Below are 14,180 nucleotides of genomic sequence, written 5' to 3' on the forward strand. Positions count from 1 at the left end.
GGTTCACCGGTTCGGATCCCCAGTGCAGACCAACATACCGCCTGTCAACTATGCTGTGGTAGGCGTCCCACGTATAAAGTAGAGGAAGATGGGCACGGATGTTACCTCAGGGCCAGTCTTCCTCAGCAAATAAGAGGAGGATTGGTGGCAGATGTTAGCTCAGTGCTAACCCTCCTCAAAAAATAAAGTGAAAAAAAAATTTAAAAAGACAAAAGAATTCCAAACATGTTCTGAGCAAAAGATCATGGACTTTGAGGTCTGTCTGCTTGGGTGTGAACTAGCTCCTGAGATTACACTGTGCTTCATTCCTCACAGTAAAATGGGGCGAATGATGATATTTCCTCTTACGTTGTGTTGAGGTTATGAGATAATCCTTGTGAAAAACTCATAACTATAGCTGACACATAGTACATGTGCAACAGTATCATCGTTATTGTTGTCATTATTAGAACAACTGTGTATCCTTTTAGGGTGTATCGGTGAGGGTCCTGGCAGGGAACAGAATTCACCCCAGATGGTTCAAATGAAGGAAGATGTGCATGGGTGCTGGCAGGGAGCAGGCAAGGATGAGTGCTCAGAAATCAGTGACACGACTGGGCCTCAACAGACAGAGGGAGGAACTCGTGTTTCTAAAACCCAGGAGGAGCAGAGGCGTGGAGAGGGGATGCTGCGGTTGAGAACGTGTGCAGCTGCCACCAGAGACGAGATTCCAGGACAGAGAAGGAGCAGGCCGCAAGGGCTCAAGCCCTCTCCTCCCCTCTCCCCGCCCGGCACCCCCGGGGAGCTTCCCCTGGGAACCCGGCTGAGAACAGCGGGAGCCCTGGGGTCAGCAGGTCAGCCCCAGGTGCAGGGCAGAAGAGTGGACCAGGCTCCTCTGAGGCAGCCGTGGGACCCCCACACACAGGCTCACAAAAGGGAATGGAGTGACCCTCCTGTGACTGCACCACCCTCTTACTTGAACCCCAGTCAAAGCGCTATAAAGCCTGTGGCAGGACCGGGGGAGTTCCTGACACTGACTGTGCGGCTCCCGGGCACCACGTCCTGCTTAAAGCTGCAGAGACTGACGGATGGAGGACTCGCTCCTCCCTGGACTCGTGTTTGACGAGCGCTCAAAGACCATCTCCTCTGGCAACTTCCCGACTGCCGAACTGCCGTTGTGGCTTTCCCACCCCTGCATGCCGTTTCTTCCCCTTGTTAGCTGGAACCTGCTTCTGCTCTGAGATCAATGAAGGGGCAAAATAAAAAGCCTTCCTTTTCCCCCAGGTCAGGGAGTCTTTCCAATGAGAATACAAGTATTCTGTGTATGTATGAGAATTTAACGACCCTGTACCCAGAGTGACTCAGGGGGCCCAGAATCATGAATAAATCACCTCTCTGGGCTAGAAAAAAGTCAACTGTGAGTACTTTCAATTTATTCAAATGTCTAGACTTAGTTACCCTCATTAGTTATGCATTCTAAACATACAAATTTTAAGTTCATGGCTCCTTTTCTTTATTCCTGCTAAATTATCTACATTTCATTACGTGTGTATGTTGAGTGAATTTTATTTCTCCATAAATTGTAGATTTTCTTTGTTATCAAAGGATTTTATTTCCAACGTATGTTAACCCCTTTTTTATTCATTTCCCAGTTAAGAATTTAAATGTCCATCTTCTTTACTGGGAATTTTTTGGAAAGCTTCCCTGTGTTTCTCTTGGGGCCTGACACACATGGCAATGTATGCAGAGTCTTGCTCAGTTTTGTCACACGTCCAGGGATGTTTTCTCACTTCACTTGAGTTGCTTGTCAGAGGAAGAGTCTCAGGAGTCCTTTAATCTTCCCACTTCCTTCACCCCGACTCATCTTAGAAACACCCTGATGGAATTCTACAACCATGTTAAAGTCAACCTTGTAGCAAGAAGAGGGTAAAACCTAAAATTTCTGCCTGGATAGTTTTTTCTCAATCGACTTAAACAAGGTTGATTTAAGTCTTCTCTTTAGTCGTTTTATCTACTAATATCTTTATCTGAAGGATGACTTGATAAGCTAATTGTTCCTGTCCTGAATGGAAATTAAATTTTGGTAGAAAAATGCATGTATATGGTAAAACTTCACACAGTCTTCTTTTTTTATATAATTCTCTCATTTGCCTTTTTTTTGTTTTAGAAATTTAGCTTGGAACAAAATTGCCATTATTCACCCCAGTGCATTTTCTACGTTGCCTTCTCTGAGAAAACTGTGAGTATCTCAGTGCTGCCCTATGGCATGTCATTTAGTAAGTGCGGAGCTTCCAATTAATAAAAATGCTGGTTTTGAAGAGGAAACCTGCAGTGCACAGACTGCCCAGTCCTCAGTGTCCTCCACTGCAGAGCTGTCGTGCAGAGGGAGCCGCCCCCAAGGCCATGAGGGCCCTCACCTGGACAGTGAAGGTCTGGGTGACAGCAGGTTCTGGTTATTGAGGCGAAACCTCCCATTTTGCTGAGCAGTCATGAGGAATGGAATAAGATGTCAGTTGGAGCTAAAGGGCTTTCATTTTACGGTTCACCCTCTTGACTAACGGTAAACCTTCTTGTCTCTTTTTTCCACCTCTTGCTCCTTCCTCACCCCATCTCCCTTGTCTGACAGAAAAAGAAGGGATTGGTCAGACACAAGTCAAGGGGAGAAGGAACGAATAAACCCCAGTGGTGTCTTCCCTCACCCTGACCGAATCCAGTCAGCACCATTGTTCAAATTAGATGTAACACCTTCCACATGGCTTTAGATGTCCCCACCTGGCAAAATTAAGCTGAACATAGAAATTAAAATTTAGATGCAATTAAACAATTTTCCCCTTGCAATTCTGATTGTAAATAGAAAAGTTCTCAGGAGCTAAAACCAAAATGGTTACTTTTAGCAGTAAGAGTCAGGACCCTGCTTAGATGCTTCACCGAGTGTTTTAATACTCTTTGGTTTGCTTTTCTAACGTGAGCGTTTAGTGCAGCCCAGACTGAAAGCACTGTTGTTCCATGTTTTGCAGTGACCTGTCGTCCAACCGCCTGTCGTCCTTTCCTGTAACCGGGTTACGTGGTTTAACTCACTTAAAATTAACAGGAAATCATGGCCTGCAGAGCTTGATATCATCTGAAAACTTTCCAGAACTCAAGTGAGTCTGTCTTTAAAACTAATAAGATACATTTGTGGTCATGTGAAATAATAGGCGTGTTATAGTAGTTTTCAAAATTTATGAGGTCACGGGACTCCTTTGAATTGCATCTCATGCCCTCCAGTGCCCGACCCCCAAGGCATTGTTAGGGCCCGTCCGAAGGGGGGAGTGTGTCCTGCTGACCACATTTCCGTTCTTTCTCAAAGACGCCTCCCAGAATCAGACGGTTCATGGAAAGAGTTTGAAGACCATTGATCCATAGGATATAGACTAGGACATGTAATTAAATAACATTATAACATTATTGGGCTCCTGTTTACATTTTTAAATTCATCTAGCTTGTGTGTTGGTTCTAATAAAATGTACTAAATTGATATTTATTTGAGGAAGTAATGCTCTTTAAAACCTGTTATGCTTATTATCCATCAAGAAGTTCCTTGAAAGATTATATATATACACACATTATTTTTTAAACCACAGTACTTTTTACTACTATTAAAACCATAATCCCAAGAGAGTTTGGAAAGTAGAAAGGAGAAAAAAAATCTAAAAATATCCCGTAAGCAACTTTTTATGTTATTTCCTTCCAGACTGTGTTTCTAATGTGCTTTTGTTAGAATCACAATATGTATACAAACATATCATGTTTTCATCACTCAACATTATATCATACCATAAGCACTTTTTATTGGTGCTGCAATTTTCCTAGCAGTCTTTTTTTGAGGAAGATTGGCCCTGAGCTAACATCTGCTGCCAATCCTCCTCTTTTTGCTGAGGAAGACTGGCCCTGAGCTAACATCCGTGCCCATCTTCCTCTACCTTTTATATATGGGACACCTACCACAGCATCGCTTACCAAGCAGTGCCATGTCCACACCTGGGATCTGAACTGGTGAACCCCAGGCTGCCGAAGTGGAATGTGCAAACTTTAACCACTGCGCCACTGGGCCGGCCCCCTAGCAGTCATTTTTTAAGCTTCTTATTATGAAAATTTTCAAACACAAAAGTAGGGAAAATAATATATACCGGTCAATGAAAATAATCCATAACCAATCTATAAATGAAAATTTTCGTGAGTTTATTCTGAGCTTAAATTTTAGGATTATAATCCAGGAGAGTCTTTCCACAAAGGAACAGAGCACTCCAAAGAAGTGGGGGTATACAGTGTGGTTATATACCCTCAAAGAGTATGTTTCACAAATGATTGAACTGTCCCTTTTACAATAGTCACGAGGCTGCTCTGTCAGCACAGCGATTGATGGAAACGGCAGATAGGTCTGCTGTCTCAGTGAACACCGCAGGGTGGCAGGTGTGTTGCCTCGGGCTGGGCGGTCACAGATGAGCGCTGCAATCAGTTCCCAGCCTAAAGAAAGATGCTTAATCTTTAAGGAGATGCCAACCTTGGGAGGGCGAGAGAAGTTGCACCTTTATCTCAAAGGCCTTTGCTCTTGCCATAGGGAATCTCTAAAGCAGATATACAATGCACGCTCAACGGCCTCCGTCAGGCCCTTTTGGAAAGACAAGGTCAGGCCGAATTAGGTTTACACAAAATGGCTTCCTCATATACTCCAATATATCCTATTACTTGCCATTTTTATTTGTCATACCCATCTTCAGCCTCAGCAATTATCAACATTCCATAGCAATAATTTTTAATAACTCCATTGTTGTTATAAATAGCACTGTAATGAACATCTTTATGCATATAGTTAATATTTTAGGTTATTTATTAAGGCTAAAATTCACAGGCAGAATTATTGAGTGAGAAGATGGACACTGTGTTTAACAACCTCTCTCCAAGTGTGTTTTGTCTGGTTTTGCTCATTCGAAGGGTTATAGAAATGCCTTATGCTTACCAGTGCTGTGCATTTGGTGTGTGTGAGAGCGTCTATAAAATTTCCAGTCAGAGGAATGAAGGTGACAACAGCAGCACAGGCGACCTTCACAGGAAAGATGAGGGGATGCTTCAAGTCCAAGGTAAGACCTGCTCTGTCGCAGGATGAAATTGTCTCTGGAAGGGTCTTGAAAAGTCATCAAACAGATCATCTCAACTCCAGACTGTTACAGCCCGAGGGGGGTCGTCTGCTCGCTGCAAGACCTGCCACAGTCAGGAGGGAAGGGGATGGGAGAGAAAGGACTTTATTACAGCTTGCTAGCAAGACGGAAGATGGCCACCTCACGTCCAAAAGAACCATCTCCCAGAACAAACACCACAGGCCAGTTATATATGGCGCTGGTCTCCCAGTGGGAGAGGTGGCTGGTCTCTGGGTGGGGCAGACATCTGGTCCCTGTTCCTGACAGTCCTTTGTTTTACTGGATATGCATCAGAGAATGCAGCAATGCCCATACCCTGATCTTTCAGTTGTCATTCACAATGGCTATCAGCATAGGCTCTCTGCTGGGAGTCATCACATTCCTAAGGAACTCAAAAGAACAAAGTTATCATCTTAAAGCTGCTGGGAGGGGCCACAAAATCTACAGAGCATGTCTGGGCTAGTTAATCAGAGGTCATTCACAGTTACAGTATGGCTTCCCTTGTGTCAACCTTGTACTGAGCTGGTATCAAGACTAGTCGCTGTGGGGCCGGCCCAGCGGTGGCACAGCAGTTAAGTACACATGTTCTGCTTCTCCGTGGCCTGGGGTTCACCGGTCCGGATCCCAGGTGCAGATCTGTCACTGCTTGGCAAAAGCCATGCTGTGGTAGGTGTCCTACTTATAAAGTAGAGGAAGATGGGCATGGATGTTAACTCAGGGCCAGTCTTCCTCAGCAAAAAGAGGAGGATTGGCAGTGGTTAGCTCAGGGCTAATCTTCCTCAAAAAAAAGACTAGTCACTGTAACCTCCCCAGGAAGCTGAGAGTCAACCCCACTGTTTAAAGACTCTAGAGAAAGAGAAATCTCCATCAAGATTCATTCTAAAACTTCATCTTTTCTGTAAGTGAATTCTTAATACTTATATTTATAATTACATTCCTGTTAGCATACATTGTCCTCATGGGTAATTATTAATATTGGTATGAATATGTCCATGGACTTTTAAAAGGGCCTCATCTCTATGGATACCTTTTCAAACACCTTCAGAGCTTTTTCTCCAGAAGATAAAATCTGTTTATACTCTTGTGTCCTGGGGCCAGCGGAGGATGGAAGCATGCCGGATGCCTGTGTATTTCAGCAGAATCCAGCTTCTTATCCAGCTAATTGTAAAACATGCTCCCCTCCCGGCCCCACAGGGGCGTCTGTCAGGAAGGTGAAATGAGATAATGTCTGTGAAGCCCTTAGCTTTCCCTGAAGTGGGACCTGACTCAGACACACCTGAAGGGAGGGGGCATACCGGGCAGCCCCCACGTCTTCTCCTGCCAACCTTGCAAGTCCGCACGGAGTCTGAACAGACTGGCATTTCTTCCTTGGGCCTCCGCCGTTTGTTGACTCCAGTCTGTGTGTGTGTCACGTGGTGCTTCTCCTGCACGGTCGGTTTGAAGGGCTGAGGTCTCGGCTGTCGGTTTCTGGCCACAGCATGTGTCTCGCTATGGGTCTTGCTATAGTTTTTGTTCTTCTTGCCTCATCCACCCTCATTTCTACTCTATTATTCATTTTTAAAAAACAAATAAACCGCTAATTCAAGTCCTGCCCTGTGTCGGGCATGGTTCTAGGCCCAGCAGGGACTCAGTGAACAAGAGGGACGAGGTTCTTCATGGGGTTTGTTTCAAGAGCAGTGATTTCCAACCCTGGGCCACGTATTGGAATCACAGCTTTTTAAAAATACTGATGCCCAAGCCCCACACCAATTAAATCAATGTCTCAGTCTGTCAGATCACAGAAAGCCTATTTCCTGGACACCCAAGCACCAAGCAGCTGCTTGATTTGTCCTCTTTAAGCAGAATTCTCCAGAAAAGACTGAAACTTGCTCTGCCCGGTTCTCCCTCTTGTGTTCAGAGAACACAGCCCGGAGCCTGTGCTCTGTGGCTGTCCACGTGTTAGAAAGTTGGACGAAGAGGCTCTTCCCTTGAACGAAGAGCCCACAGCCTCCCCCTGATTCAGGTCAGTGCAGTCTGGGGCCATGGGGAGCTCCGGGGAGCAAGAACAGAACGAGGGCGCTTAGATGTTGTGGCCGGGATTTGGCTCCTCCCCTTTCCCTGGTTCTGCTGGAATCCTATGTCCCAGAGCAGCTTGAGCAGAGCAACCAGAGGCTGCTCCCTAGCAGACTTTCGAGAAAGCCAGAGCCCAGGGGAAGGTGGGGCGTCTGACCTTCCTTTCCGGTTGAGACACTTCCTATCTCCAGGCAGCCCAGGACTCTCCTCCCTGGGACTCGGTCCCCCGAAAAGAGAAACAGGACTCATCACTCCAGGCCCTCTCATTCCTGCAGATGAGCGCGATCTCGAGGACTTCCTGCTTGACCTTGAGGAAGACCTGCAGGCCCTTCACTCCGTACAGTGCTCACCTTCCCCAGGTGAGGAGGCGCCAGGACCACCTCAGCAGCAGCATCGCCATCCACGCCGAGGCCGCACTTCACAGCCAAATCTGTGCCGCCTTTTCTGCTCCTCAGTACCCTCCCCGGGGGGTTCGTTCCCTGGCATTGGCCGCCATTCATAAATAGGGTTTTTGTGGGAGACTTTTGATTCAGATTAACAGAAAGTAAAGAACCAATCACGTCATTAGAAGCATCTGTAATCTTTAAAATGATATTAGCAATTTAGCCTGAACTAGCATGGAACAGTCTTGCTTCGTGTAATCACTGATTTTTGAAAGTGATTTCTTTTATATCTTCCCTAAATAGCTACTTGGTTAAAGCCAATAATAGTTTATACAGATAAGTAAAAAAATGTCTATATATTGACTTCACTTAATTGCCTGTCCCATTCCCGGAAACAGGATGGGCCAGTTAAAAGAAAGACCACTGAGAAGGGTTGATATATTATTTTCAACAATTAGGTTATCCCAAGCTCCCAAACATCAAATGTCAGTCTATCCCTAAGATGAGACTTGCATGAGTTGCACCTTCATTCTACCCTTCCTTCCTCTCCTAGCATCATGGAGTATTTCCCTGGGATTCCCCTTCTCTGCTTACAGGACCTTTTTGAAGCATCCTGAAAAAATATAATGCAAAGCCAGGGAGATCTGGCTTTTTACGTGGCCCAACACTGCTGTATTTGGGGGACCTTACTCAAATGGTTTAAGCTCCCATCTCCATTTCTCTGTGTCCACCTGGTGCGCTCACCCGGTCAGTGCCTTGAGGACCTGAGGCATCGAGCACGGTGGTTGAAGGCGGCAGGGTGAGCCACAAAGGGACTGTGAACCGTGGCTGTCATCGGCCTCCTCCTCTTGGTGCCCTAATGAGGGAAACAGAAAGGTAATTTGGCAAAAGTTGTCGACCCCAATTTGATACCCAGTCTTCTTCCTCCTTGGACTTCCAGGCCCCTTCAAACTCTGCGAATACCTGTTGGGCAACTGGCTGATCCGAATTGGCGTGTGGACCATCGCGGTTCTGGCCCTTACTTGCAATGCCTTGGTGACCTCGACAGTATTCGGAGCCCCGCTGCACCTCTCTTCCGTAAAACTGCTCATTGGGTTAACAGCCATGGTGAACATGCTCACGGGGGCCTGCAGCGCGGTGCTGGCTGGCGTGGATGCCGTCACCTTTGGCAGCTTTGCGCGGCATGGTGCACAGTGGGAGCAGGGCGTCGGTTGCCAGGTCGTCGGGTTTTTGTCCGTTTTTGCTTCGGAATCATCTGTTTTCCTGCTGACTCTGGCAGCCCTGGAGCGTGGGTTCTCTGTGAAATGCTCTGCAAAGTTTGAAAGGAAAGCCCCTTTTTCCAGCCTGAAAGCCGCCATCCTGCTGTGTGCCATGCTGGCGCTGGCCCTGGCCTCGGCCCCACTGCTGGGCGGCCGTGAGTACAGCACGTCCCCGCTCTGCCTCCCGCTGCCCTTCGGCGAGCCTGGCACCACGGGCTACGTGGTGGCCCTCGTCTTGCTCAACTCCTTCTGCTTCCTTGTGATGACTGTGGCCTACACCAGGCTCTACTGCGGCCTGGAGAGGGGCGGCCGGGGCAGCGCCTGGGACTGCTGCATGGTGAGGCACGTGGCGCTGATGCTCTTCACCAACTGCGTCCTCCACTGCCCCGTGGCTTTCTTGTCCTTCTCCTCTTTACTGAACCTCACCTTTGTCAGCCCTGAGGTAACTAGGTTTATCCTTCTGGTGATCGTCCCGCTTCCTGCCTGTCTCAATCCCCTTCTGTACATCCTCTTCAACCCCCACTTTAAGGAGGATCTGGGCAGCCTGGGAGAGCAAACCCGCCTTTGGACAAGATCGAAACACACCAGCCTGATGTCTGTGAACTCTGATGATGCCGAGAAGCAGTCCTGCAACTCCACCCAGGCCTTGGTGACCTTCCCCCGTGCCCGCATGGCCTATGACCTGCCCGCCGACTCCACAGTGCCACCAGCTCACCCAGGGCCTGAGAGCCGTCACCTCTCGTCTGTGGCATTTGTCCCATGTCTCTGATTAATTCGTGAAAGAAAAGTTTCCTAAAATCGAAAATCCAAAAATGTGAGATTGAGTACATCTGAACAGTAACTGAAAAGAGCTGAGTTGAAACTTGATTTTTTTTTTAATCTCAGTGAGAAAAAGCTGAAAGCCTATTGATACTGGAGAATGAAAAATAAGTCTAAATGCTGCCTGGATAACTTGTTCAGCTAAGAGAGAGATCAGTCACACTATTTAGGTAAGCTAGATTCTCAAAAAACAGATTGAAATGTTCAAGAACGATTCTCCATAATTTCATTTGAATTCTTTTGAAACTCACCAATCTAATGATTTGGGGCGGGGGACCACTTGTTTACCAAAGGGGTTTTAAACCAAAAACCCCCTTAACAGATGTTTGGAGGTATTAGGAAAACGAAAGTTCCAAGTGGCCTGCGTTACTGAGTGGAGGCTGTGGCAGTGGGATCTCAGTGTACCGACCACGGGGACGTCCTCCCCTGCTTTCCTCAGAAAGGCTCCTTCCAGGCCGCCAAGCCTCCCCGCCCCAGCCCAGTGAGTGGATAACATAAGGTATTATTAATTTGTTCATAGTTCATGTTTAGAAATGCCAGGTTTTACGTGTCAGCACTAGAAGTTTCTACTCTCAGTAGAATAAAACTGCTTACAACTATGTGGAAAGGAATGTGAACTTAAATTCTTAAATTGCCATGATGGCAGTCACGTACAGGCGAGCTTTGCCGTATCTAATTCATTTTTAACTCCCTGGTGCCCAGAGCTCAGAAGAAAAGTCCATTGCCGGCAGTGGATGGACCTAGAAAAGAGGGTAGGCAACTTGGGATTTTTTTTTCTGGGTGCACATTTTTTGCAAGAGTTCTTATTAGTTGATTCAAGCTGATGTGCATCTTAAGGCAATGATCAAGTGCACATGAATTAAATCACTGACAGCTTCTCACGTGTGTCTCTAGCAGCAGCCACGTCTGAAGACACTTTGGACTCAGCAGAGGCTTGGTACCATGAGGCCCTGCTTAGTTAGCCTGGTGTCAGCTGTGTCGACCTACTTGGTGTCAGGAACAGGACTTCTCTGCTCATTTCGTATTTAATACATGTGTGAGGCATTTTAAGAAGTGAAATTATTAAATGCTGAAGGTCGAAGGATGAATTCTAACTTCTGATATACTACAGTGGCTTTAATGCATCCAAACCGAGAGACCGTTAGGTAGATTTATTTTTATATAAGCATGTTTATTTTGATCAGATGTTTTAAGTTGGAATTGAAAACAATACATTTATGAGATGTTTTATAAGATGTGTAAATATAGAGCTGTATTTATTACTACGGTAAAGATTCAGTGACACTAAGGACCATGATAAAAAGCCACGTACAGTGGCATATTCTTCCATATATACTGTGTTTCTCTGCCCATTTTCTTTACATTCATTAACTGTGTATAATATATGTAAATATACAGCACTTGTAAATAGATCCAAACTTTCTTTTCTATTGGATACAAAATAAAAGAAATTCGTAATGAAATGTGTGACTTTAAAGCAAAATACTCTCAAGTCTTTCACTGAGTCCTTAGGCAAATTTGTAGTCTCCTAAATGCAGCCTGGGGTTCGCTGGTTTGGATCCTGGGTGTGGACGTGGCACCGCTTGACACACCATGCTGTGGTAGGCGTCCCACATATAAAGTGGAGGAAGATGGGCACGGATGTTAGCTCAGGGCCCGTCTTCCTCAGCAAAAAGAGGAGGATTGGCAGCAGATGTTAGCTCAGGGCTAATCTTCCTCAAAAAAAAAAACAACAAAGCATTAGACATAGAGAATGATTTAGGGACTTCCCTGGGTGACATCACCAGTTCCAGCCTGTCTGAGCCTTGAAGCCAGTGGGTAGGATGACAACAACGCTTTAGCTTGTCTGTATTCAGAAACTTAGAAATACATCTGACCAGCTGCAGAGTCATTGTGGAGTATGGGTTTTCCAACCCTAGCCACGTTAGTGATGCGGGGTCGGTGAGCCGAGGAGTCGAAAGAAAGATTTCTTGGACTCTCAAGATCTGGCAGTAATGCTCTTTTATTTAGAGAATAGTGTGGAATAGCATGGGGACAGGACCCATGGGCAGTCAGAGCTGCTGCTGCCGGCATGGGGACAGGACCCATGGGCAGGCAGGGCTGCTGTGTGGGGACAGGGCCCACAGGCAGTCAGAGCTGCTGCTGCCCCTGCTACTGCTGCAAACATGGGTGGAGAGTAAGGCTAAATTTAAGGCATAGGTATGTGAGCCATCTCTTTACAAGACAAAGGAAAGAACATGTAAAAAAGTTAAAATGGTATCGGTGCAGGTGGGGTCTGGCCATTGGGTGGTCCCACAACTTTTAGATAAGAATCAAATCGGATTAAGTAAAGGCCAGAAGCCACCACCCTAAATCAGTTACACGAGGTTGCCAGACAGTAACCAACTTAAGTCCTTGCCTTCCCCATTAAGAGTTTCCAGAGATAAGGCCATCCCCGCTTCCTCCTGGTGCAGAGGGGGAGGCATGGAGATTTCCTTCACAAATGCAAATGTCTCTCAAAGGGCAAGCAAACTCTGCTCCTCAGAGCCTGCTTCTCATGTGCAGTTTTAAAATTAACCAGCCTAAAAATCCTCATCATTAGGACATGACTTCCTGTTCTGGTTACTACATTTTAAGCAGAAGGTTAAAAATATGCTACTCCATGAGGACAGTGAATCTAATGACATAGGAGAGGGAAATGAGCTCATCAAAGAGTAATCAGAAAAACTGAGAATGTTTCACCTGGAGAAAAGAAGGCTAAAGGACAACATTTGAAATATTTGAATAACTGAATTACTAAGTGCTTTCTTAAGTACCAGCTCATAGCAGGCCAAATACTAAAATGGGTGAGCCCAGGAGTTGGCTGCCCAGCAGAACTGCCTTCAAATCCTCATTCTGTTACTACCTACGTAGGAGTAGTCAAGGTATTCAGTGTTTGTCAGCCTCAACTTTCTCCTCAGTAAAATGGGAATAATATCACCAGCCTAATAGGACTATTAGCAAGCCCTAAGGGACCAGTGACCCAGAAGTGGGGCCTTTTGCCTAGAGTCACTTACTCCAATAGAATGAGACAGGATTCAGAATAGTGGAGCAGAAACTTTATTTGTCGATCATGGAATTGAGAAGGGGAGCTGTGCTCTAAAACAACTTTTCCCCAAAGACAGGGAAATGGGGAACTTTTAAAGGGCAAGGGGTCGTGGCATTGTCATCAGCTCGTTACCTGGAGGAACATAAGGGTGAGTTTGGCTATTTTAACTGTTTTTCCAAATTGTCCTTTTCCTTTTGTTATGTTAAAGAGATGCCATCACTCAACCGCCCTGAAGGAGACCAGGCCTCACAAGAGCTCCACCTGTGACCTTTGCCTTATTTTATTTTTTTAAGAGATCTTATTTTTCCTTTTTCTCCCAAAGCCCCCTAGTACATAGCGTGTACTTTTAGTTGCTGATCCTTCTAGCTGAGGCATGTTGGATGCCACCTCTGCGTGGCTTGATGAGCAGTGCCATGTTCATGCCCAGGATTCGAACCAGTGAAACCCTGGGCCACCCACCAAAGCGGAGCGTGCGAACTTAACCACTCAGCCATGGGGCCAGCCCCTACCTTTGCCTTATTTTTAGTGCTAAGATCTCTCCAGGAGGAGCTTAGGCCTTATTACCATCACCTGCAGTGTGTGTGGAAGCATGTTTTCCAGCTGAGGCTGTGCAAGCAAATACCCACCCCTCCCTTTTGAATACTCATCCCCATCCGAAATGCAAAGTCCCTGCTTCCCTTTGTTCGGGGACACCACGACTCTGGAAATGCCTCCTCGTGATCTCCTATTTGCCGCAAATGTAGCTTACTCTGTGAGACGACTACTGCTGGTGGAGAGTCTGATATAACTCGCCAGGAGGGAGCCTGCTTCAGTTTCAGTAAAAGCGTCATCAGGGTCCCCGGAAAGGGGAGGAGACTTCCAGGAACAGTTGGTGTGGGCCCAGTCCTCCCAACTCCTTTGCACACGGCACCAAATGTGCCTAGCAAGGTATGCAGGGGCCGTATTTCTGTGTGGAAAAGAAGCAGAGGCAGGGGCATGCCCGATGATGCAGCAGTTAAGTTCACACATTCCCCTCCGGTGGCCCGGGGTTCGCCGGTTCGGATCCCGGGTGTGGACATGGCACCACTTGGCAAGCCACGCTGTGGCAGGCGTCCCACATATAAAGTAGAGGAAGATGGGCACGGATGTGAGCTCAGGGCCAGTCTTCCTCAGCAAAAAGAGGAGGATTAGGCAGCAGGTGTTAGCTCAGTGCTAATCTTCCTCAAAAAAAAAAAAAAAACAGCAGCAGAGGCAGCTTCAGGTCCCCTCCGAGTCCCTCTGTGCAGGCCCTGCTCCCGGGTCGGGTGGGAGCTGGTTTGCAGTTGCGATTTCTCTGAGAAGGAAGCCCAGCTCAGCAGAAAAACATCTCAAAAGGAAGCTGTCAGGTGTTGGCCAAAGCTGAGTCTTCCTGTTAGAGTACACGTCGGTGCACCAGGGATATGTATGGGTGACAAGATTGGGAGTA

General features: G+C 46.6%; 1 protein-coding gene across 3 annotated transcripts in view; it reads left to right on the forward strand.

Moving 5' to 3' along the window:
* Window positions 1-11,132, forward strand: part of LGR5 (leucine rich repeat containing G protein-coupled receptor 5) — a 114,578-nt gene extending 103,446 nt beyond the window's left edge. For 2 of the 3 annotated variants that reach the window (XM_001495430.6, XM_023644013.2), the window contains exons 14-18: window positions 2,147-2,218; window positions 2,997-3,122; window positions 4,954-5,099; window positions 7,484-7,567; window positions 8,532-11,132. In XM_001495430.6, the coding sequence (XP_001495480.4) occupies window positions 2,147-2,218; window positions 2,997-3,122; window positions 4,954-5,099; window positions 7,484-7,567; window positions 8,532-9,619 (1,516 nt within the window). In that variant the 3' untranslated portion in view covers window positions 9,620-11,132. Of the gene's footprint in view, window positions 1-2,146; window positions 2,219-2,996; window positions 3,123-4,953; window positions 5,100-7,399; window positions 7,568-8,531 lie in introns of all 3 variants that reach the window. The other variant, XM_070271970.1, reaches the window with a different exon arrangement.
* The last annotated feature ends 3,048 nt before the right edge of the window (window positions 11,133-14,180 follow it).

The sequence above is a fragment of the Equus caballus genome, chromosome 6, assembly GCF_041296265.1.
Source record: "Equus caballus isolate H_3958 breed thoroughbred chromosome 6, TB-T2T, whole genome shotgun sequence".
Classification (NCBI taxonomy): domain Eukaryota; kingdom Metazoa; phylum Chordata; class Mammalia; order Perissodactyla; family Equidae; genus Equus; species Equus caballus.